Raw genomic sequence first — 26,823 nt, forward strand, 5'->3', positions numbered from 1 at the left:
GAGTTGAACACTCCACCCCCCATATCTTCATGAAATTACAATGGCATACTCTGATATATCATAGCTTCACAACAGAATTTCAGCTTTAAGCATCTCCTCTTTGTCCTCCCTCAGGTTTTCAGCTCTTCACAGCAATAAAAGGGTTAATCTCACCTCAGCCTTGCAGCTGGAATGTGGCTTATTGCAGTGGAGAGGGGGGAGAGCCGAACCCACAGCAGGGCTGGGGGGGTTCTGCAGGTGGAACAGGGCCCATCAGCTCCAGGATGGTCATGGCCCAGCCTGGCCTGGCCCGAGCAGGGCCTGGGCTGGGCCTGCCGGCCCCCACACGGGGCCCGCAGCCACCTGTCCCAGCACCAGAAACGAGAGAGAGCTTGGGGGTGGAGTTTGTCTATTCTTAAGTGTGGATCACAGAGGCGGTCACAACTTCAAGTGGCTTAGAGAATTGTCCATATTCAAACTGGCCAGCTGATAGGTTCTGTCAGGTCATAGAGGAAGCTGTAAGAAGAACATCACTTCCGAGACTCAGCTTGCTAACCTATGACAGCAAACAATATGCATGTACTTTGTCTGCAGTTTGAAATATATATGTGTCAGTGTAAAATTTTATATTGTTTACTTAATATTGATGTGTGGATCAGTGATGAAGTTGCAGGACAGATCATCTAGGCAAAGTATAATCCTGACAAAGTGAAAGAAGCATCTATGCCCAAAGTTTTTAGGAACAAAGCTCATCCTAGAGCAGTATGGTACAGAATTAAAAAGTTGGTGTTGTGCGGCAGCATCCAGGACACATCACAGCATGGTACAGAGCAGAGACTCCTTCTACTCAGGTGTAATCTGCTGGCAGATTAAGAGGCAAATTTAGCATAAATAAAGCTTGTGGACAAATAGTGCCTACGAGTGCTTCGTTCTGTTTCTGTTTTGTTCTGTGATAGGAATTCTATGTGTTTCCTGATAACTACTAGAAAAGCTCCAAAGGTAAGAAGCTTGTCCAGTCTGCTCCTACCTGGACTCATGAGAGGTCAAGCACTGCGACTAAGTGGCAAGGAGGGAAATGGTTTTTTGTGTGGGTTTACAGACTTTTCTGTTGAGCTTCATGCAAGAGTACAGATGCCCACCCATGAACCCTATTGGAGCACTCTGAGTTGAGGAGTCTGCAGGAACTAGAGCTGGAATGGCCAGAAAGAGTGGCAGAAATAATACATAAAAATAAACGTAGACAACTTAGGGAGCAGGAATGGCCAGTCCTTGGACATCAGCAGGATGTGATGATGCTGCGACCTGCATCAGGAGAAGGCAAGGATGCAGGTAGAGGCCCGAAAGCCCCAGGTGCAGGTGTGCTGGGGTAACAGGCGTGGATTGAGGATCCAAGTAGGAATGTGCAGAGTTTTTAAATCTCCCATACATTATTTTCAGAGCACTTGGCTTCACCATTCCAATAGTTCTTTGAATGTAGTCTTCAGTGTACAATTTAGATAGACTTGAAAATTAGGATTTATGGCATATGGAAAAGCAATAAATGGTTGTTTTAGCACTCTGACTTGGTATTAAACATGACTTAAGGACCAGTGAGGTATCTGTGTTATCTGCATGATCAGCAAATGCATATTTGACTGGTTTAGGAGCAGTTGAGGTAATATGATAGGTTAATGTACAGCTGTAGCAGTCTGATAGTGCAGTGTTTTTATTGATTGTCTCAGTAAATGCACCAGGGTATTAGGTTTGCTTGTCACAGTGCTTAGTGCCTGGGGTAGTTGAGCAAGTTACTTTTCCACTGAGTTGACCCCCAAGTCCTGGAGTCTTTCAATCAAACTCCTTAGATTTCATACACTGGCAATTCCTTTCCTTTTCTAATGGGCTGTATTAAAGAAAATGTGTCACCTTTTGCACCATGTAATACTAAATCAGATCAGAATTCATGCACAATTATGTCAGTGGAAATATAATATTGCAGACCTGCTTATCTCAAGATAGCACATGGAAAAATAAACTTGCACAGCTGACAGATTTACTTGATTCTGCAGATAAGTTATTTGTAAGTAATTGAGCTGAGAAATGTATAAGGATTATTTTAATACATATCAAAAAATGTATAAGAAAAATGACTAATAAATATTTAAGTATTGTTTCTTTCTTCTTTCTCCTATTTTCTTTCTCTTTCTTATATTTTCTTGGCCTGCTCAGGTGCTAAGGTAACAAAGTCCAGGATGGGAATAACAGATTTTATCCTAGCAAACTGTTTTTGTTCTGAAGGCTAACAGCTTTAGAAAAACAAAATGGATTTTTACATACTCCTTTATGTAATGTCATAGATACTCTAATGCCAGAGTAACAGAGAGCCCTGAGAGAAATGTACTCTAATGAAAAAGGGTTCCTTTCTGTTAGTCTTTCACAGTGTGAATAAGTCAGAACAGCATTGCTAATCCAAAGCTTTCTTGCAATTGGAAATAGTAATTTAAGGTCGACTGCTCAGCAGATGTGCTTTTTAGTATTTTACACAGAGGAATGATATGATTCCTCCTACCCTCAACATATTAGCCAGTGCCTTGCTATGCCTTTAATGCATGGTATTAGCTATAATTCAAAATTAAGTATGGAAAAGCCATTTGTTGACCTTTAATTACTGTTTGATTAAAATTTTAAATACCACCAGGAGAAATGGAAAAGATGGAAATTCTTTGTAATGCCTTCTTCGCTGCTGCATAGGAGGCTAATTTGTATTTGGATTTTTTTTTTTTTAATTTGTAGGGAATTTGAAATTTTTGCGTGTGTTCATGTACATCAAAGCATCTTCTTTTGTATTTTCTGTACTCATAGGACTGCTTTCCTTCCCACTATCAAAAAACAAATGCTGCCTGAATATTTTAGATCAATACACAGCATATAGTGAAGATCAAGAACAGTTTACTCAGCTATTTTTCTGAAGTATAATACACACCCCTGCATTTTTATAGAAGAATGGTTTGCATAGTAATAGTTGTGGTTTCTGTATAGTCTATTAAAGATTAAGATTTTATAGTCTGTTTGGGGAATGCTTGAAGCTGCATTATCAGAAATTACTTTATATTATGTTACAGACCAAGAGTCAGCTTGTTACTAAATAGTTGTTTCAAGTGGTTCTTACATTGTATAATCCTTTTCAGTCATCTACCCCAGGATATATTGATTCAGAATAAAATTTAATTGGTATTTTAACACCATGATGTTTTTAGAAAGAAAAACTTCATGCTGAATTTTGAAGTCTTAATGCATAAATAAAGAAATGTCATTCCCTGAAAGTGCTAAAGATTTTTTTTTCCCCCTCAGTGAAATGTTGTCTGTTTATTGAACACTGGAGTTTCTTCGGTTTTGAGACTGGCTGCCTTTGAAAGGAAACCACAGCAGTTTGGTCTGGGGCTGTGTTTTCCTCTGATGCCAGTTAGACTTTTTGGAACTACCATAGTGCCAAAAAGGCCCAATCAAAAACTAGCAAATTTAAAAGCAGCACTGCATACTGTTGAAGCTTCCCAAAAGCATTTGGTGAGAAGCACCTTAGTAACACAGCTGTTTGACATGGCATCTTTGACTCTGGTCACAAGACAGCACAACCCCTCCTTGGGAGCCTGCTGGGAGAGTAATACAGCTCAGCAAATTTTGTAATTCAAAATTAATGTTTTGATGAGGACCTAAAGTGTCACTGCAGATAGACACTATCTATTGAGTTTGTAAAAGTACCATTGGCTTTTAAAAGCAGGTCAGCATTACAGTGCAAGGAAAATTAGAACAATACACAAGGTTTGATGAAGTATGGAGAACAAAACCAGGTTTTTTTTTTTGGATTACCAAATCAGAGTAGCTATAAAGTATAGACAATAATTGTGTAGGGTTGGAGGAATTAATTTTTCATAATCTGAACATGAAAAACATCCAGAAAAAATAGTATTACTTAAAAAACCCCCATTTAAATAGAAGAATCTGCAGTCAGTGGCTTCCTACACCATATTCATATTTCAATGTTTTTGAATAGGTAATTTGCAAGGATGATATCTGTAATGGCTTCCAGGGAGTCAAAAAGGATTTATTTCATCAAGGATGAAACTTCAGTTTCAGTAGAACACTGTTACAGTCATGCTCTTACAATATCCTTCATTGCTTTCCCCATCATAGGTAGAGGGGTGAGTCAAGGACAGGGAGCACTCCAACACTGCTATACTGCCTAGACCTGCCTGAAGTGTTGTTCTTTCCTTTTGGAGATGTTGATAACACCCAGGCACTGTACTTTTCTTCAGGTCACTCTCAATATCACTGTTCAGAGTTGTATCCTAACAAAGCATTTAAGGACACAAGGCTTGAGCATAGCCAGAGCTCTGACACAAGGTTATGAAGTATGATATACTAGACACAATACCTGCTCTTAGGACACTGAAAATTGTTTGTGCTTGGAAAGCTTTATTTTCTTCTTTTTCTCTCCATTTTTACACATATAATTTGTCCTACTTTTATGCTCTAGGACAAAACTGGAACTCTGATTATATACACTAAATTATCTCCACCATAAACTACATATACTTTGCAGTATTTAGTTGTTTTACAGGTTTAGGTGCTTATTTAAATTTTATTAAATTTAGAGAGATTTATTTAAATCTCTGTAGTGGTATCTGAGGTTTTTAAAACGTTGATTGAAAGTAGTAACTGTATGGAAGATTGAATGTGGTTGCGGATGAGATTAAGACACAGTGCTACAAAAAACAAACCTTCTGTTTTGGTCCATAGGATTAGCCACAGTGGGGAGGGGAAAGCTCAGTGCAACTCTGCCACTGGAATCAGCCTGGAGATTTATGCAATGTAAATAGGATATAAAAAGAGTTGGAAACACATGACCATGCAGTAGGGTGTAATAGTTAATAGCCTCTTGCCACTGAGCAGATCTCAACCCTTCTGACGCTGGAATCACCTTCTCTGGAGCAGATAATTGTTTTTCTGGCCCCTGTTTCAAGGTAGACTCATCCTCCAGGGATGCTGGGAGCCAGCAGTCTCTGCTCTGACAGGTGGCCCCTCCCCTTCCTAGGGCAAACAAAAAAAATCTTAATGATGGCTATTAATTATTAATATTAATAATATTACATATTAATGTCAATAGGGCTACTAATAAAGAGTTTCAGCCATCTCTCTGTGGTGGGGAGCAATCTCAAAGATAGACCTGGAAGCATGCCCAGTCAGGCTGTGCTGTCTCCAGGAGTCACAGGATTTTCCCTACATTCCCTTTGTATTATCATAACACACCAGGGGTATCTTCCAGGTACTGGAGGGAAATGCTTTGCATACTACACACATCCATGCTCCTCTGGTTTTGAGTAATTTTGTTAGTGAATTCTCTTGCTTTCTCTCCCTGTAGCACTATATTAATATTTTCCACCACATTAGTATTTCAGCTGCACAGGAATCAAGAGCATTAAAGTCAAAACAAAGGTAGTGAGATTTTGGGGCCAAGGCAGTGCAGTAGGATGCCCTGTGGGAGCTGTGTACTCTGGAGTGCCAGCTTCTACAGAGATTGGAGTCCGAGTGAGAGTGAAGCCTAGTATCTCAGGAGGAGGAAGAAATTACTGCTCAGTACGGAGCTACTGACTGGTAGTTAGCAGACTTCTACTAAAAGTAAGCAAACCCAAACACCCCTGCACCACCACCACCCCCCCACCCTCCCTGCTGCTGTATTTTGATACATAAAACTGAGGTTCTCATGGGATTTGCAGTTTGAGATAGGGTTGAAGATACTTGGGTATTCAGACTTCCTCTCCTCCCTGAGAACATCAGAGCTCTTCTTACGTGTTTGTTTTTGCACATACTATTGTACTGTGTAGTAAAACTGCGTAGTAAAAATGATTCTATTTCAAAGTGTGGATTGGCAGAGTTCAACTGAAGGAAACATAAAATAGGTGTTATGACATCAGGATTGGTGCAAGTGATTAATGTTGCAACCATGGGCATGCCATGCCATTCTCTTAGTCCCAATTTTCATAACAAGAAAAAAACACACAGTAAAATTACGCATTTAATCACCTAGGATGAGAATGGCTAGCCAAAAGTAGTATTTGCAAGGTTTTTTCCTTCTAAAAGAAATCAGAGCTGTAGCTAGAAAACACTTATGTGACCCTGTTTGTTCAGAAAATTCATAGAAAGTTTGTTTTACTATATGGTTGAGGTTTTTTCATATCTGTACAATTCTTCTTAGAAAGTAGCGGACTGTACTTCTCAGTACTTCTTTTCTAGGCTAAAATATCAGAAGTCCCATGATTCTGTCTACTGATTTCTTGTTCTATTACTACTCCTCTGAAATATTTTAACAAAAATGCAAGTGCCTCAAATAGTAAATGGGAAAGGTTTCAGCTCATAGAATCATAGAAACCTAATAGTTTAGGTTAGAAGGCATCTTTAAGATCATCATGTGTATAATTGTCTATACTTAATTTTCATAGTAAGTTTTGCTCTGTATTCTGACTCAAACTTTTGTTTGAGTTCCAAAAGACATTTTTAAAGTGTCGTATTTTTGTGTGAAATGATGAATTGTTGTCCTAACTACTGGGAAAATGATGGTGTATGTATTTAATTCTGCTGTTAGTTTTATTAAGTTCTTCATGTTAGCGCTGCTTTGGCAGCAAGGTCCACTACTGAGTTTTCCATTGTATAGAAAAAAAGAGTTGACTTTTATCAGCTTTATTTCTGCCTTTCAAGTATGGAAAATTTCTCTCTACAGTCCTATGAGAGTAATTAAGAGTCTCAATTTGCTCTCTCTAAACCATTCACTATTTTGAGTATCTTGATTATATTCATCCATCTTTTGTGTAAATTAAAATGTCCTAGTACTTTTTGTTGCTCATTGTCTTAATTTTCCTCAACTGTTTTCATTATTTCAAATATAATGTCTGCTTTTCTGAATCTGCATTTTTATTTTTATTTTTTAATTTGGATTCAGTACTTTAGCCAAAATTATTAGGCTTATCCAATGGCACTAAGTAAACTACTATTATTATTAATTCAATTAAATTCATTATATTCCTCTGAAGTTTGACATCACCTCTTTAACTATTTCTGTCACCTCCAAACTGGGCATCTCAACCTTCCTTCTTTTTGATCTAGATTAATAAATATATTAAACATCATCTCTAGTACAAAATTTCATTATAGTTTACAATTAATCCTTCAGTGTATATATATATATGCTCTTTTACTTTTTTCTCCTTGCATAGTTATTTTGATATCCTTTTTCTTTTAGCAACAGCCTAACATTTATTTTAAGCACAATGTAAATTATCATTTGCCTTCTCATTGTTGATTTGACTGCTTTAAAATTCTAAAAAGTTTCAAGAAATTTCTAATTACTAATTTGAAAATTTCAGTGTATGGTACTAGGAACTCAAAACAACCTACCCAAGGGCCTTCGATTTAAGTCATAATCATAATTTCTCTCACATATATTCATTATGGAAGACTTTGGTGCAGTTTCTGTAGGGTTCATCTGCTTCAAATCAAGCTTTGGTAAAAGAAGTTACAGAAAAAAAGCAACAATATGAGTAATAACAAATTATCAGGACTGGATGGTGTTTGCCCAAAAACTCTGAAGGAATCTGGGGGGAAATAGCTGAACCACTAACAGTGGTGTGGGTTCTTGAAGCTTATGCAGGTCCAACATAAGAGTGGGCAAACTCAGGGAAGGAAAAGCCATTGAGAAATACTTGGAACAAACAACTGTGGGAACTCCTGCACCACCATTGTCTGAAAGCCTGGGAAATATTTTGAGAAGCTGGTATAGCTGTTTGACCGTAACGTGTTAATTTCGGCTCTTGACCGTTCTGTTTCTGTACATGCACAGGTCCACCCCATGCTGTGCACGAGCCGTCCTTCTGTGTGTTTAATAGCAAAGAGCTGTGGTGCAGTCGGGCTATTTCTAAGTGTAACACAAAGCTGCCCCTTTCCAAAACGCTGCTTTAATCCAGTGGACTTGCCTATTACAGCCTCTCAGATAACTGTTGTGCCACAAGATCTAAATACCTCAAGTGTCTGTACGTTTAATCCCAAACTGTCAGACTAGAATAGCACAGCTTTCTAGAAGAATGGCACCTGCTCTCTTCCATGTTTTCTTTGGGAAAAGCTTGAATGTAGCATCACCTCCTAGGCAGTTGTTTCTGTGATAAAAATTTCACATCCCTTCTCCCTGTTTACTTAGTATTGCTGTGCCCCAGATATGACAAAGTGCAGATCCAGGAGAAAAAATGAATTCTATGGAAAGCAGTCACAAAGGAGAAAAAAAGATATTTTGCAATGGCAGCTTTATTGCCTGCTGTTGTTGGACTGCAACTGGGTACTGAGTTTGCAACCAAGGCTGAAAAGCATTTCAACTTTATTTACTAGACAATAAATAATACAAACACTGCTGGAAGTTGAAGAAGAGAACTGTCATTGAATTCTTTCAGTGTGGCTGGTGGTTGTTGCTTTTCTGAGTATCACAAATACAAGCAATGAGTTTAAACTTTTGGAAGAAGCAAGCTTTTTAAGTATGGAGGGCTGAAAAGGCCTATGTGAATAAAATGGGTTATCCTAAACAGTCTGCACTTTGTTAGGGATGATGCACTATATAACACCCGCCATCACACGGCAGTAGTGGTGTTGGAGAAGCAGGAGATGGCACAGTGCTCCTGCATCTGTGGACAGCTGGTGCCAGCAAACCTTTGAAGCTGATGCCATCCTACATGGATCCCTGGCAGTCATGAAAATGATGCAAAAGGATCAGGAATTTAGGAAGGGAGAGAAGGTCTTCAATTCTCTTTACAATTTCCTGTTCTCTCCTGAAAATAATTCTGTGTTCAAAAGCATCCCCTTTGAGCAGGGATGCATCATGGGTTGAATGCCAACTCTTTTGCAGCTTTTCAGGCTAACTACTGTTGGGTGCCCCTTTTTGCTTATTCTAGAGTCTGTCTGATTCATTCATTTGCTTCATGTCCAATATCCACTCTGAATTGTTAAACAGCAGCAATTTGTTAGTTTGCTGTCAGCTGCAGGTTTCCCAGCCCTCCTCATCTGGCATTTGTATATCTGTTGATCTTGGTACTTTAAAATTTTTAAATAGGCAGTATACAAGTTTGGAGATGATGGGGGGAAAAGGGGACATGCATGTCACATGGTGACTAGTTGAAGTACTTTGTTTATTTTTTTCTTTAGGAAAGCAGATAAATTCTGTTGAATGCTTGGTTTTTATCTTCAGTATATTAGGTATTTCTCAGCTGGGTTTTATTTCTTCTTTAGTTGCAAGATTTAGTATAAATAGTATAATCTGTGACCCAGTATGCTTCCTGTTGTCATGAATGCTCAGTGGCCGAGTTAGTCATTCCTGAAGAACGACAAATGTTTTTATTTCCTGCCATATATTTTTTCAGCTGTTATTCCAACATTGCAGTAATCATCTGGATTTTGCATTCAATTTTAACAACATTTTGTTGTCCTTTTTCCTTCTACAGTGTCTCCATTCATTATTAGTTCAAGTAAGCAAGTCTTATTATTCAATTCTAAAATGAAATTCACTTAAAGTAACTGAAGATAAGCTGGTAGATTTTTCTGCATCTTTTATTGTAAAGTAACAGATACATACATGCAGTGCACAGTCAAAGCCTTTCCCTAAGATACAAATACTTGTTTTTCTGTAAAGAAGAGTAGACATTTGAGTAAATAAATGCCTTTGAGCTACTCTTTTTCTTTCTGATGTTGTAGTCTGCCGTACATCACCAGACTGTAAGCACCTCTCTCAGTTTTCAGCCAGAGTGTGATTTACTGTGGTCCAACATAAATAGGTGCTTTTTTACTTCTGAGAAATTAGCATGCTGAAGCATATGTAGAATGAATATAGAACAGACTATTGCAGTAGGCAAACATTAAAGTAACATTGTTACAAATTACCCTTTGTTGTGATTTTTGCATATTCATTATACCACCCCATCTTCACTAGATAGCTCAGATTTAGATCTTTTCCAAAATCTCTGTAACTCCTAATAAATTAAAAGGGTTGGGAATTGGTTTGTGGTTTGTTTTTTTTCTTTTTTGTGGTTTTTTTTGGTGCATCTGTTTGGGATTGGGGGGGCCTTTTTGTGTTTTTGTGTGCTTTTTTGGGTTGGGTTGGATTGGATTTTTTGTTGGGCTTTTTTGGGGGGGGGTGGGTTTGGTTTTCTTATTTTGTTTGCTTTTGCAGCTTTTTTTTCTGATTTCAGTGAAGTAAACATAGACAGAAAATGGGCAGTAGAGCCTTTTCAGGCTTTTCTCAAGATTTTCTCAAAAAAAGACTAGAATTCTTGGTTCACTCATCATTCCTTGCCCACTGTACCACCAGAATATATGCAGGGTTATTTTCTAGATGCTGCTGTTTTCTTCCATTTTGTATTGCTTTGCCTCAAATGCCAAACTGTTTTTCTACACTATGTAATTTTCCAAAAGCAGAGTTTGAATGCTTATCCAGGAGGATTATGTGAAAAAGGACTGGGTTTGAATGGTTTGTTTTCTTTCTTTCTTCAATTTACTAATTTGATAGATTTCCTGGATAACTGTACCTGTTGTTTGAAATGTGTATTTATATATTCACCATCTTTGGAACATCATGTAATCTTTCCTGTTCTAGACATTGTAGTATTTCTTCTGAGCTAAAGCAACAGAACCAGTGATCATGATCATGGAATTGTTCTTTTTGATTTTGAATGTTCATGGTTCTCTTGACCATCCTTTTCAATCCCAAAGTGCTTTCAAGATGACTTCCATTAAACATTCAACTCATGCAATGAATGCCAAGCAGATCTCACATACTACTGTTTTCATCTTCATTGCTGTAGGTTCATGTTTAGAATTAAGTATTTCAGATAATCTACATTTGCTGGTTTAGCTGAGCTAAAGTGTAATGTTTTTCTTTTCCAGATCATATTCCTACTGATTGATCACTTGACGGCAATAAAGTGTTTAAGATTTTAGGGTTTTTTCTTCAATGGTTGTAGGCTGTCTGGGCTCTCTTGACCTCAGGGTATGGAAGCAACACTTAGCTAAGAATTTTATCTTTCTGTGCAGTTGCTCTTTACAAATAGTGTCCCCAAGAAAATGGTTTTGTTTGTCTTTTCCCATTGCAACTTGCCATAGTGATTGAGTTAAATCACTGAACTCTAAAACAGACATTAAAAAGTTTGGATTAGTTATTCCAAAGGAGCACTATTTGCGCAGCAAATACCAACAATAAAGACATTTCTGTAGTCCTCTGCTCAGTGGTCTGCTTGACCAGGCCCAGGCAATTTCACACCAAATCTATCTGTGCTAATTTGGGTAAGGACATTTTAGGGGAAGGAATTTCTTGTGATTCCTGTGAACTGAAAACATTGGCAGTCCAAGGTGTGATCACATGAATTTTGAAATACAAAATTATTTTTTTCTGTAGTTGACCTAAAGATGTTGTTAATAGTGGGGAGTCTGAGAGAGAAACGATAGAGCATTTGTTCAGGTGCATGACTTATTAAGGGTTCTAAAATCACAATATCCTGTCAACACAGGACTGGAAAACTCCCAGAGACAGTAAATCTAAATCTAAATGCAGAGTTTGATGCAGAGAGAAGTGTCCTAGCCCAGGTAATAAGAAGGTTATCTTGAATACTCAGTCTTGTCCTTTGTGCAAAAGCATGTTTATCATTGTAATATTTGCAAGGAGAAAATGAAAATTACACTCTACATACACTAAAATATCAAATTAACTTTTACTTCTGCTACATTCAAAAAAATGTATTTCAGAACTGTAACTGAAATTTTAAATTACTAACTCCAACAGTACTGCTGCAGATCAATTCCCTGCATATCGATTAGTGACAGCTGTAAAGATAAATTTTCAGGGTAGTTTTAACTCTCAAAAAGAGTACTGTATTATTTTGATGAGCCTCTTACAATGAGTGGACCACAAAAATGTCTGTGTGTGATTTAGATAAGCATCTCAACAATTCAGATGCTTTTCTAACCTCAGTCTTTCACCATTCCCTTTCTGGTTTCTCTGTCTCTTTCATCCCTACCTGCATGCAGAAATTTTATACTAGCTAGTATGTCTTGTTTTCATTCCATTGTTCTTCCAAGGTCTTGCATATCAAGGTTCTTCTTATTTAAAATTACTCTTTCCAATAAAATTAGCAGGCTTCTTGCTTATGCTTTGAGGATTATTAGACCCTTGAGATTTAACTTTTCTGTCGTCATCCCTCACATTTGTGTAACAGAATTTGAAGAGCTGCATTAATGAGCACCTTATTAATTGCAGTTTTGCATTCAGCATAGGGTAAACACATTAGAACCACTTGAATTTACAAATTCAACTGGAAAATCATGGCCAAAGTTTGTTCTTTAGTAGAATACCAGGACTGTATTCTGACTAAATTAACTATTGGAAACAACTGATGCACAATATATGAAGGTTTCTGTGTTAGCCTCTGTTGGATTACATTGATGTGGCTGGATACAAAAGGACTATTAATGAGATCACTGTCAAGCTCCAGCGTTGTTCCGACTCAGGTAAAGTAAGATATTCTCTCTTTCCTTCTTTAAGTATAGTCAAAGGGGTGAAGAAACAGACATCTGAAAGAAGAATTTCAGGTATTTGAAACCTTAGCCTTAAGCAGATTCATTGTGTGTATTCTAATCACCCCAATGCTTAACCCTACAGCGCCTTAGTTCTATGAGTTTCCTTCCAGAATAAGGCCAAGAAAGGTGCAGCAAAATTTGGCATTGTTGACTTTTTGCTCCTGAATCTGTCACCATGAACAAACAAGCTTTCACCCTTTTCAAGTAATATAATTGCTTAGAGTATGTATGAAATGAACACCTCAGGTTTAGCATACCTCAAAAAGGTATCATGCAAGGAAAATTTAAGTTTTTGTCTCTCCCCACTAGATGGTCCTTTGGTGAAATGGCCCGTTGCTCTATAAACGGGCTCTATTGCCTCCATGTTTGTGTCTTTAATCTGGAGTGCTGGCTTTATAGTATCCAGATGTGCACTGAAGGAGAGATCAGGAAGGACCATATTTAAAAAGCACCGGGCAACACTGTGGAATGTGATTGGGAGAATGAGAAAACAAAGAGCACTAGTAAAAAAACCTCAATTAAAATATAATTTACATACTTGCCATTCAGTATTATTTCTTTACTCTGTGGAAAGCTTGCAATATATTCTTTTTCTTTAGAATTGTTACTGTAGTTCTTGACTCTTTCCCTCTCCAATTTTATCTTCTAGCACTGCAGCAGTCTATGAAAAAATTTAATTCATTACATAGGTGGTACTGCCAAAAAGTCACAGAAAGTTCAAAATTATTTTTATCAACTCTCAATGTAATGTTTGAGGAAGAACAGATTGTTGTAATATTCACACAGAATCACAAAATTCTTAGGGTTGGAAGGGACCTCTGGAGACATGTAGTCCAACCCCACAGCTAAGAGCAGGTTATTTGTGCTCACAGGTGTGGTGTCTTCATAAGCAGTGAGTCTATCCCAATCTGGAAATGCATCCTAAGATGAAAAAATGGGGAGAAGCAGGATTCAACTATACCCAGAGTGAGATTAAAACACAAAGGAGGTCAAATGTTGGTAATCAAAATGTTAATACACATTTACTCACTATCAAAGAAGAGAGCAAGAAAGAAAATTAAAAAGTAGGAAAAAGCAAAGAATTACGGAAAGGAAGAAAGGTAATCACCAAGAATCCGTGGCATCCTGTGAAGATCCTTCTGCCTTTGTCCATGAGAAGAGCTTTGTCAGACTTCCTGTGCATTCCTTATGTAGAGGCTAAGTGGTGCTTTATGGCATCAACTGGGCAGTTTCACTCCAGCTTGGGACCATGGACACGGTATTCACAGGATATTCCAGTGATACCTGATATATCCAGTTAGCTGGCCCTGCAGGTCACTCACCTTTAATGGCAGGGCACGTTCATTCCCACTATCATGGACAGCCCATTATCAATGGATGATTGCGGCCCATTATCACACCGGGTCTTCAACTGCAGGTCTTATCAATGGCTGGGCAATGGTGAAACGAGTCTGTCTTTAACAGTTTTTTACTGAGTCTTCAGTATTTTCCTCCACATGTTTATATAGTTTCTGTTGTACCTTGTATCTGCTGTTTTAAATATGGAATCTTACTAGATAATAACAGTTTATTACTTTTTTCTTTAATAATCATGACCACAAATACAATTTCTCTCTGTAAAACCCTACTCTTCATTATTATGTGGTTTTCTCCATATTTTAAAATCCTCAGCACAATTTCCATTTAGGCGTGAGCAATTATTTTCAGATCTCATCACCATGCACATGTAAAGACACATGCTAGCATGTAGATTTTAAAGATGACATATTGAGCATTTGTAAACAGCTGATAGTGTCTGAAAATTGTGGTCACTGAAGATGTGGTGCCCAGTAATATGGGCGAAGCTGAAGCCCAGAGTTTAAAAGCTCATCTACATAACCCAGGGATTCAATGTTTGAGGTGAAATGGTGCCAGTGCTTTGGAAGCCTGCTGTTCCTTTTCAGGGTGGAAGGAGTACCAAACAGGTTTTCTAGTTTTCTGATGCTGAGGAGAGAACAGCAGGTACCTGTCTGCTGGACATGCTATCTGTCACTATTTAAAATAACTGAAAGTCTCAAGAGTTACAATCTGGCTTACTTAAAGGATGGAAACCTCTAAACCATTAAGGTCCCACTGAAAAGTTTTGATATCTTCAACAGTCTTCCCATACTTTTTCAATTTAAGAATTGGGAATAATAATGTGGTTGTGCTGTTCCATGAGTGATAGCCTTGCAAGGGGGAAGAACAGTTAAAATAACCTGACTCTCTCAGTTCATTATAGGATGTAATGAGGAGGCCAGTCTCAGGTCACATCGTGCACCTTTGCAGATCCTGTGCACCATTCAGTTTTACCTCAAGACCTGCTTCCATAGTCAGCTTTAAGACAACAATATCATCATGGTTGTCTGTCCTCTTTCCATTTACCTGAGAATTTGATAAAATAAAAACTTAACTGGGTATCCATCACTGGATCTGAGGCCTTTTGATAGAGATTCAGAAGACTTTAAGGAGATCAAATGCCTCCAGAGCTAGAATAGTGTTGGCTTACTGTCTTCTTCTTCATGGGCTTCATAGAAAGCCATGGTTAGGGTTTCGAAGGTAACTACTGAGGTGGGGTTTTGAGCAGTGACCAGACCATAAGTCAGTATTTCACACTCTGTGTCTGCATGCTTTTCTGGGAAGTACTAATGACTCCTGCTAGTGGAGGACTAATGCATTTACTACCAACTACTTCTGTGTCTATTTCATCAGTCCACGAAGGGAAGTCTGCCATGGTGTTAGAGTCCTGTATATAGCTGAGTCTCCTGCTGAGGGATGATGTGTGTGCCTGTTTATGGACTCTACTTTGGACACCAATTATTAGTTGAAATAGTCTGAAGAGTTTTCTCACAGAAGTAGTATTCTTCTGTTTAAGCAATAGAGATTTTTTGGCTTGTTACTAAAAGTCAGGGGTTGATTAGAGGGGTTCGTTACTGATAGCAGCAGGACTATACTTTTGCTTTTTTGGCCACAGGTGACAGAGCCTGGAAGGGTTGATGTTTGAGATGTTTTGGGATGCTTGTGTGTGGGGGAGAGGATCAGGCCTTGCCCTGGTGAGGCAGTGAACTGCCCCACACCCCCACCTATCCCAGCCTGGCAGAGCTGCCTACCATGGCACACCGGAGCCAGGGCTCCACTCTACCCCAGGCCAGCTCCTGAGTGGCCAGATGACCAGCCAAATGACCCACCTGGGAGGAGGGCCCACAAAGGCCAAGGGGTATTTAAGGACAAGCAGGATGTCAGCATATGTCTTTACCCTACCTGCTCTTGGAGTTTCTGTCTTGGAGTTTCTATCTGAGCACCGCTGGAACCCAGAAGCTGAGAGTTATATGTGTGCTTTTCTATATAGTTTCTGTCTTTCTCACTTCTTCTAATTCCCTCTTCTTGGAACATTTTAAGTAACTTAACATCAAACAAGTTTAAAGTTTGCTAAGTTTGATGGGCCAAGTTAATGTGCAAGTGCTTTATTGGATGTTGTACTAAATCTTTCGCTAAAGTTCTCTGATTTTTCTAAAGTTTTGCCAGTAAACTTTTGTCTTGTTTTGGCCTCTTGAGAATATGTTTGGTATTTCTCCTGTGTATCTAACCTAGAGTACCATAACCACCGTAAAGTCCTTTTAGTGGGGCCTTACAACAGGTAATCCAGTATGACACAAGCAAGGAAGAGTTTATGTGTCTTCTGGTGGCCAAGTGAGAAGACCATAGCACTAATGGCATATCAGTGGTGACTTTGTGTCTGCTCTCTGTGCCTATCACAAGTTAGTCTGGCTTTGCCTTGGTTGCTATGGTGTGTGCAGAGGCACTCTATCATACCAGCTTGGGCAATGAGGGTTGTTTTTGGAAGATCCATCCTGGATTTCCCAGGAGGCATCTTGAAAAATTTCAACATTTGCATCTATTCTCAGAACTCTCCTTTTACATTGTTTTTATGATCTGTGCTTTTCTCTCCTGATTAGAAGTTACTAATAGGACAGTTATCCACCGTAAAATGTTCTGAGTTTTATTCTCTGTATTTAAAACTCTTTTTTTTTCTTTTCAGGCTTAAACCCACTACCTTTACCAGAGTTTACTTTTGAGTCTGGCTTATTTATTTCTCCTGGTTTCCTGGTAATTTTAAATGTTTGGTTTTTAAATGCACTTTCACTTGGTGAGAGAGGTTTGGGGTTACAGATACAATCCTTTCCTAAATCATCCTATTTTGTCATGGTGTTGGAAGCACAGTCTGTTGAATAAAAAGACTCACACAACATGGATTTTATTTAGGGATTCATGTAAATTAGCTTGACATAGTCTAGAGCCAGTCATTTACTTCTTCTGCTTTGGTTTCACCAAATGGAAAATACAGTTCTGGCTGAAAATCAGTATGTAAATATTAAGTACTACTATTCACCAAACAGTATATCCATCTTTATTCTACATTTTCCTGTGGAAGAGGAGGAGGACATTGTCTCAGTCTTTACTTTGGGTTCATTTCCTTTTTTAAATTCAGGTCATACTATCAACATCAATTTGACTCTGCTTTCACAGTTTGTAGTGGTTTGGTCCAAAATACTCATTACTATTTACCTTCCGTGAGATAAGAATTAGGAGAAAGCAACTTGAAAGAATATCATGCTAACCCAAGACACCATTTGTGCTCAAAACCATCCCCTGGCAAATCTCTTGCTTTTCAGGTACATTAAGCCTATTGCAAACAAATAAATGACACAAATGAAATAGTAATAAAGCTTTGTATTAAGCTTTGTTAGCTTTGTATTATAGATTTTATCTAGTATTTAAATGACAATTACATCCAGAAAATTGGCAGTTGTAGTCATGCAAGTGATGAAATTGATTCCAGTCACGGTCCATCTTTAAGGCCCCAGAACTTACTTGCAGAGTCCCTTAAAGGGGCTTACGGATTGGTTTTTTTCTTTTAACCAGAGTCAGATGCAAAGGAGAAATACCGACACCTCAAGAGTCAAAACCGAAAACTTTACTGGCAAACTTCAGAAAAACAGGGAACTTTGGCAAAAGTTTAAAGCAATATTGAATCAACATAAAGCATTTCACAAGGCATTAACTTAGCAAGCTCCATGTCCATTCAACTTAACAAGCTCCAACCCATCTGATTTTAAGTTACTTAGACTTCAAGACAAAGGAATTGGAAGAAAAAGAACAAAGAGAAAGACAAGAGATACAGAAAAAAACAAATATGACTACCACTGATGGTTCCAATGGTCAAGACGTGAGCTTGCCTCATGCTTGGCTTGAGTATGCTTTGGCTTTCCTGGGCCCTTCCCCCAGGTGGGATGTCTGGTCTGGTAGCTACTCTGGGGCTGGGTTAGGGGCTCCAGGGGCAGGTATGGAACATTGCCTCCACCGTGCCACTGCGGGGCTGGGATCCAGGCTCTAGGGGGTGGGGTGGATGGAGCAATGCACCACCTCACCAGGGCAAGGCTTGTCTTGCCCCTTTTCCCACACATGCACCTGAAAGGTTTCAAGCCAGCAATCTCTTCCAGTGTCTCACACCATCTTTCTCTGGAAAAGAAAGGCCAGTAGTGTTTGAAAAATTAATTATTGTGAACCTTGGTTTATACTCTAGGTAGCTCGTGTATTGTATTTGATAACACGGCATCTTGCTGGAAGAAAGTAAGTGCAGTTTTCCCGTAGACCAGCTTATTTTTTACACAAATATTTGGAGCAGGAAATAAAAATCAGTTAATAGTTCTGGGACATGTGGGAATAGTTTAAGCAAAGATGAGCCATGATCCTTCTGACCGCTTCCTCTTTCCTGTGCTGTTTTGTCTAATCCTGCCTCAGAGTATGTCAACAAATTTCCTTTAAGCTAAGAAGGTGAAGTGGTTTGGAAATAGTGATCCTTTCTCTCTCTCCTTCTGTCTTTAGGGATTTTGTGGGAAATGATTTAAAACTGCTATATTTTTGAATTGTCCTGGTTCCGGCTAGGACAGGAGGAATTTTTGCAGTTGCCAGGAGGGGGCATGGCTGGGACCCGGAGGTAATTCTGTACCCCCTCACATCATTGTTGGGGGCAGGGGAAAGGGACTCTCTTCTGGGGAGGAGGGATTCCTTCTGGTTGAGTAAGTGTGTGGCACTGGCTCCGAGCCATCAGGTGGTGTGGCTGCGGTCGGATGGGGCTCTGCAGTGAGCATTTTGCATGTGAATCACTCTCTCTCTTTTGTACGCTATTACTGTTCATTTCCTTATCTCATTGCTCCCAGTAAATTGTTTTTATCTCATCTGTGATCTTTTGTGCCCCCAATTCTCCAATTCTCCTCTCCAACCCACCACTGGGGTGGGGAGAGAGAGGGAGTGAACGAGCAGCGGCAGGATTTGGAAAGTCTCAGTGGGAGCACTAAGTTGGAGAGTGCCATTCCTAAATCATGACATGAATAGAGGTACAAATTTATCTTGTAAGATATTTGTAAATTAAAACAGCCTCAGAACCTTTGAATGTAACCCCAGCTGAGTTCTGGATATGACACAAAGGGTACTGGTTTTGTTACAGTGACATAATTCTTTTCTCACACAAGTTAATTATAAATCAAAATAACTTTACATAGATGGCAGAATCTCTTAAACAAAACTGAGAAGGTAAAGGCCATACATATTTAGAAAGGAGAAAAATACCTGTGATTTCTGTATGGCTTATTGTTCACTTCTGCTGTACAAGAAGACATTATACTGGAAGTATGTGTTTTACGTGAAGGAATAGAGCAGGTGCCTATTTCCTGATGACAAATGAAGCATGCTAGATATATGATACACGTCTTCAGAAGCTGTATACCTGAGGAGAATAATTGTGTCATTGCAAAGGCTTCAAGAATGCAGTAAATATTAAGGAAATAACTTACATAAATGTCTCTGTGTTGCTGTGCAGCCCTGCATGTAGTTGATATAACTGGTTCTGAGCCATTATGGTCATTCTCAGAAAACAAAAATATTTCTTTGTGATACAATAATTATTAATCTTTTGTGAGAATTTAAGGTCTTTCCCATTCTGAAAAACTGGTGATTTTCCTTTGTCTGAAGTGCTTGGTTTATAAATTACACTTAATCACTGAAGTATTTTTCCCATCTCTCTCTGTCTGCTTCTTTCATAGTTGTTTTTTAGATAATCTGTGTTCTCTAACTAAATACTTTTAAACATATTCACAGGTAATCTTGACAACACCGTTGCAGAACCAGTGTTGTTGAAATGATTACATGATAAATGATGTTTTCTTCCAATCTAATTTATTAAGACAGCAAAAATGTCAACAAAATGAGTGAATAAATATACTGTCTGCTAGTTATGCATCAGGGGAAGAAAAGGAAAATTAAATGCAACATGTATTTCTTAGATGCTGAACTTCAGAGTCAATGACAGAGATTGTTGTTTCATGTGGTTTGTGATGACAAGAAGTTGAACTTTTTAAATGAAATATTTTCCTAAGAGTAAAAGATTTTCTTTCAATTTCATATTTTCAGAAAACAACAATCGTATTCAAACTAGATAGGGTAATATGGCATCAACTGCTTGGAAATGTTGAACATAACCTTTTGGCTTATCTGTAGTCTGTAAAAAATTAAGAGAAACTTTTTTTTTTTTTTCCATGGTGATACTTCATTTTAATCCCATCTAACACAGCACTGTTAGTGGATTTGATGCTGCAAACCTGTCTGAGTTTAGAGATAGATATTTGGGGAAAAAAGAACAGCTCCCTATAGGAGCTGAGTTTTTCTGTTTTCTTGCTCAGTGCCTTCCAGAAATTTATTTTCCTCTGCCTACATCAGCTCAAACCCCAGCATTTCAACAAACAGTCTTTATTCTACCTTATGACTCTTACCACTTGAAAGAGCACATAACATACAAGGTTGGCACCTTCAGCATGTTTAAAACCTAGAGACCTGGCTCATTCAAATATGTGTTTAGAAACTAATGCAGTGACAAACAAGACTGTGTGGAGTTCAGCTTCTATACCAAGCCATATATACTGCAATAAGCACTGTTTACAGGACAAGGAATAATTTTCTTATTGCTAGGTTTTACCAATTCCTGATGACTACACAATCCTTTTCCTACAGTCAAAAATTCTTTTACTCAGCTAATCCTTTTCTTTTATTTAGGACAGTGAAAAAAAAGGATTTATGAATAGACTTTATGCCATCCAGGAGGTGTGTGTCACTGTCCAGAATATCCTAGATGAAATAGCTTCCTTTGGTGAAAGGATCAAGAAGTAAGTGCTGACACAGGTGCTGGATTGCTCTCCAATATTCTTTAACATCTTTTCCATGCAGAGGTACAAAATGTTAAACCTTTACTTACTTATTCCAAGGGAGTCCAGTTTTGGATGATCCATCATTCAAGCTCATCTATATTTACTTTGCTTTATGGAGGCCCTCAGTCAGTGGAAATCCTGTCATATTAATTCTGGAATTTAGAATTATATTAACTGGGACAAAAATCAGAACTAATGTTTTTAAGGAAAACAAAAAGAGAATATTGTTGTGACATAGTTATTTAAAAGTGATAATAAAAAATGCAGCTTTGATAAAGGAAATAAGCAGAAGTGAGTAGGGGTTTTGTATTCTAAGGATGTACGTATGTTCACTCACTGGAAGTTGTATTTGTAAGTCAGCAAAACCTTTTCTTTAGAGTATTCCTAATTTGTAACACCTAATACATGATATATAAAAATTGCCAGCAAATCTAAACATTAAGAAAAAGAGGTTCTGAGATTTACTGCAGGAAGTTTGGTGTAATTCTGGCATGGTCAGTGAACAGCAACACAAAGTTTATTACTTGAGGTCAGACAGGTTCCAGAAAGACACCTTCCAGCTGTCAGCTGCAAAGCATGGAGAGGATTGACTTGGTTTTCTGCACCTCGAAAGCCAAGAGCATCTCACCACTACCTAATTCACTTTTGGACGTGAATTTTGGGAAAACTATGCCTTGGGTGAAGTCAGTCTGCAGGAATCCTGAGGATCATCTCTGACACGGTCCTGCTCTGTCTCGATGAAGAGGAGATTGCCATTTTTGCATTTAAGAGTAAAGTCCCTAATACGAAAGCCTGGGAAAGTGTTCCCATAGGGACAATTCCAGGCAGGCTGTGTTCACAGCAGGAGAGGCAGGTGCAAGCATATTGTATCACACAAGTTCTCCAGTTAGAAAAATGAGCCAGTCTCTGAAAAAAGTCCTTTATCAGAAGGCTGTTCGTGGAAGTTGTCTTGATGATTAAGTAGTTCTAATTGTGCATTTTGGAGGTAGGGTTTGTTCTGTTATATAACCAGATGAGAGCTACAGAATTTTGTAGACTGAGTGAGACTATAAATCTTTGTAATTTGCTCCTAAAACTATAATGGGAAAACTGTACTGAATGCTGTGTTAACACAGCCCATAAGGAGGTTTGCTAAGTGAGGAGCCAGTGCTCCCACACATCATGGTGTGTCTGTGATCCATTGCACAAAGCCGAGTCACAGGAACATGAGCAGACCCTCAACCTTCTGTTCATCCCAAATGCATACAGAAAAGGGGAAAAGAGCAGGTGTCCCCTGAGGATAAAGGGAGGGATCCTACACTAAGTGACACTAACATAATGTTAGTGGAGACATGTCAAAATTGCCAGGGAAAAAAGAAGACAAATAAACACAGGGAGCCAGAGCTCATTATGAAAAATATGGCTTGCGATTCAGATAATTGCAATTATTCATCTAGAGAAGCCAAAATAATGTAATCGCATTGGTTGAGAATGTAGTTAGTAGTAATACTTTAAAGAGTATCATGAGACTATTTAGAGCCAAAGCCACATTTTCCTTCTGGATAAATGTCATGCAACACTTTTGACATGGTGGTGCCTTCATGGAACAAATCCACTGAGCCAAGCTCCCCTTAACCAACATTCCTATGGGACATATGTATAAAATTATCATCTGGTCTTTCTCTCTTCACTGAACACAGGGGTTGGAGAGCTACAGCACCCTGTTTCATCATCTATTAACTTTCCCTTTCTCACACCTCACCTTTGCAGAGTGTGGTGACCAGCAGAGTTTTATCAGATAATAGAGCCTGGGACCCTTAGGGAGGATGTTTTTATCTGTGACTTTTTTTGGAAAGGTAATGTCCTGAAACTCTGATGGGATCCTAGAAATTCTCTTCCTTTATTCATAGATAAATAACCTTTCGTTTTTTAGGGGGTTTGGGTTTTTTGTTTGTTTGTTTTCGTTTTGGTTTGGGTTTTTATTGTTGGGGTTTGTTTTTTTGTTTTTGTTTGTTTGTTTTGGTTGTTTGGGTTTTTTTTACATCCAAAGGGGTTTTATTTCTTCCCTCAACCACTGCTGTTGCATTCTCCCTGTCTTCATGACTGACTGGTTTATCACCTCCTTTTTTTCCCCTAGCCCCCTCCTTAAGCAAATGGACAAGTTTCCAGCTTTGCATAGCCATGAACTTGTCTTTTCCCTCAAAACAGGAAGGCACCTGGTTGAGGAGTGTACCCATATCTCAGACAGAGGGGAAAGTCTCTGCTCAGCCTTTAACTGCTTATGCTGTCCTTACAGTGAAACAGGGAGGAGATAAAACAAGAAATCCATAGCAATACTCTTCCAGCTATTGTATCCTACTCTGCCATGGTGTTGAGAAGGGAATATAGTTTGCCTGTGTGAGTACATCTGGGGAGAAAGGAGCTCTGTGGGTGTTGGCTGATGTTGGCTGAAACTGGGGTTAGCACTGAGATTTAGCTGATACTGAGATTTCCGAAAAGCAGAGCAGTGGTTCGCTTGGCAGATGTGCACTGCTGGGGCAGGAGAGGTGAAATTCAGCAGGTGAGTGGGCAAAGCCAGGACCTCCTTTCATTTCCACTGACAGTGGGTCTAAGCCCAGGCTCTCCCCGATGAATGACAAATGCATCCATGCATTCATTTGTAGACTCAGTTTGTTCTCCCTGGTGGAAACTGGCACTTTTCCCACTGTCCTGCTCATTATTTGCTCTTTTATTGGCTCTGGTGGCTGGCCTCAGTTTTGACTTTTGTTAATTTTTCTTTAGTACATTCAACTGGACTGTCCCATTCCTGAGCTGGCTGGCAATTGTTGCCCTCTCTGTGTTCACCATCATCCTGTATTTCATTCCACTGAGATACATTGTCCTTGTCTGGGGTAAGTAAAGCTCTTTTAAACTGTCTGTACCACTTAAAAAAACCTGGTTTTTAATGGATGACTTACCCTGACAGTGCTTTTTGGTATTTATGGTCATAAAGCTACCCCATGATGGAAATAGGCAGGTTAGTTAAAAATTGCGACAGTGTAAATATTTAGGTCCACCTACAAAATGCATTTTTCTTGGCTGGCATTCTAGACTTAATCATACTATAAACATGTAGCCATGAGGATTCTTCATATATCAAAGTGTAGCTTTGTCTAGATATTACTCTGATTTATTTTCACCACTTATACACAAATAGAGGTATTTCAATCTATATAGCGCATTTAGGACAATACGCCTTTTTTACTGTGGTACTTTATCTTGTGAAAGTATATGCAAACGTAGCAGCAAGAAACCTGTTTAAGGGGTCACCTTTAGATAGACAGAAAGGAATAGGTGGTATTTGGCTGGTTGATAATGAACAGAAACTCTGGCTGGAATTATGATTGATCCAAGCTTTCACTACTTGTCTTTATATCTATTCTTTATACTGATTTTAAAAAGCTGCTGTTACTACATCTGTTGTAAATAATGCTCCAGGTTTTCATTTGTACATCTTTTCATACATCTTGCAACACTGGCAGCTGTACCCTTACCCGGTAGCACAGACTTATGAAGAGCACAGTCTCAGTTACATCAGTGGCTAGATTTTCTTTCTGAAGAAAGAATAGCAATCACACTTTTGTGGGAAAATTTTGAATTCAGGAGACAGCATAAAATCATTGAACTTACTCCAAAGAATTTATTTTTTATTTATCAGTCAATATTAGTAATTTCCTTAGAATGTTTTCTCAAATGATCATAGCTGAAGCAATAAAGAGGATATGAACAAAATACAAAAGTATTTCTACAGAAGTAACAAAAGCAAGCAGATGGGCTTCCTTTCTTTTCCTGTCTTTGACTTTTACTTATTCCCCCATACCACGCATCACTTAAGTGTAACCCAAACTCTTAGTTTGTTCCCAAAATTTCATTCCTTTTAGCACACACACAGGAAGTTTGAAGTATTTGTCTGTGTTCTTTTCCTGTCATTTTCCAGACATGTCTGACATCTTGCTTTCTTACATCCCCTTTGTTTGATACAATAACCTGAGATTATAATAGCCCTCCAAGATCCACATAACTGTAGAGCCAGAACTGTTCTTTGAAAAGCTCATGACTCATACCCCTGGAAGTGTCACACTCCCACAGAAATGTCTGTTTCAGGTAAGGCAGAGTCTCAACTCCCAAGGCTCCCAAACCATGGATGGATAGTGTAAGCATAAATTACTATAAATGCACCTTGCACTTTTTTCCTTTCTTCTCTCCCTGCCTTCAAGTTACATAGGCTATGTAGATACAACTTCAAGGCCCTTTGTTCACTACAGGTTTCAACTCCATGTTTTTCTCCTGCACTTCAGCTTAGGTGACTTCTTACTCAGCAAATGTACGTGGATCCCTTCTTTAGGGACCTTTTCCTCTTGCATGATGCCAGGAGACCAGACAGGTACTGTGCAGCTGCAGCTCCCACAATCCAGACCTCCTCAGGGCGAAATGAATTCTCACAGAGCCATGTCGTGCTGAGCATAGCTTTGAGCAGCTGTTCCTTCAAACCTTCAGTATTCCAAACACCTACCTGTTTTCTCCATCACTGCGTGTTTCTAGCCTCTCCTGGGTATATTTATTAATCCATTCTGCCTGTGGAAGCCACTGATCTCTCTTTTCTGACTTACTTCTGTAGGAATGTTTGAGCTGGTCTGTAGCAGCATCTGCCCATTTTGTTCTTGGGAAGGTAGAGGTTTTAAATGAAAATTTCTCCATATTATGTCTCAGCTTTTGTATAGCTGTCTTTCTTCTGTGCATCCATAGGGACTGCTCCTTTCAGCCTGCCCTAGCAAGAAATTCTCCATTTTTTTCCTGGCTGTGTCTCTCCCAGTGGAGACTGGTCCTTGAAGATGTGGTGCGTTAGGTGGGGTGGATCCGCCCTAATCCCACTTGATGAAGTGCAGAGTCCTGGTAACAGCTACAGCTGTCTGTGTGGAAAAAAATTCAAAGATAATTGTTTTAACCTGAAAATTTTCAAATTGTTGGAAAAGACCAATCCCCTCTCATCTCTGCAATGCTTTTTCTTTCTCAAGGTTTCACATGCTGACTGGTATTTTTCTTTATCAGATGTGATAAAAGTGAGATCATACCACCTGAATTCACCCATAGGTGGTCCAGTGGCCATGTGCAGTGAACAGTGGTGTTGACCTTAAATTTCACAGTCACTTGCTGATGCAAAACCTCTTCTTAAACAAAGGTGTTTGAACCTCAGATATTCCTTCTGAACACTCACTATTCAATCGCCATATAAAGGGAGGGCAGCATCCTCTATCTACACTGCAGAACTGAGGATTCATGCAGTGGGAGGCTGTGGGTGTTGCTAACACTGAATCTTGCATGCCCTGTCCAAAGGCTTTACATCCTTGCTAAGGCTTTCTGAAAAGTATTGGCACCAAAGGTTTTATATATCTGATCTTCCAAAATCTCTATTTTGGAAGATAAACTCTGTTATATCTGATAGAGCCTGGATAAACTACACAGAAAGGCATATTTTTAATAGTGTCCTGGGTGTCTCCTGCTCACATGCGAGTCAATGCAGTTTGCACTGTTCCTGCCATGTTTTAGACGCGTGTTCCCAGAGCCCACAAACCAGGTTCTCAAAGTGTATAAACGTGACTGGGTATGTAACAGTAAGAAAATAAGTCTAATTTTAAAGGCTGGTTTCTGATTATTTTGTGGATAATTTTTCTTAGTGTTTCTGAACACTAATTGTCAGTAAGCATTATAAGACCATGATGTCTAAGGGAGACATATCCTCTCTTCTCTGCACTGCCATCAGCTCATCTCTAGCTGTCATTCCCAGACAAAGGTTTGTGCAAACTCGTCTAAAACCTTCATATGATGCAGACTTCACTGCTTCCCACATGTTTCATTGTCCTTAGCATGAAAAGTATTTTTCTTGAATCTTCTGAATCTTCTGTCCTGCAATTAA

General features: G+C 38.8%; 1 protein-coding gene across 2 annotated transcripts in view; it reads left to right on the top strand.

Annotated features, from left to right (window-relative positions):
* MCTP1 (multiple C2 and transmembrane domain containing 1) overlaps positions 1–26,823 on the top strand; it is a 238,543-nt gene that overhangs the window by 208,204 nt on the left and 3,516 nt on the right. For both annotated transcript variants that reach the window (XM_048291234.1, XM_048291239.1), the window contains exons 18-19: positions 20,740–20,849; positions 23,652–23,761. In XM_048291234.1, the coding sequence (XP_048147191.1) occupies positions 20,740–20,849; positions 23,652–23,761 (220 nt within the window). The remainder of the gene's footprint in view (positions 1–20,739; positions 20,850–23,651; positions 23,762–26,823) is intronic.

The sequence above is a fragment of the Corvus hawaiiensis genome, chromosome Z (assembly GCF_020740725.1).
Source record: "Corvus hawaiiensis isolate bCorHaw1 chromosome Z, bCorHaw1.pri.cur, whole genome shotgun sequence".
Classification (NCBI taxonomy): Eukaryota; Metazoa; Chordata; class Aves; order Passeriformes; family Corvidae; genus Corvus; species Corvus hawaiiensis.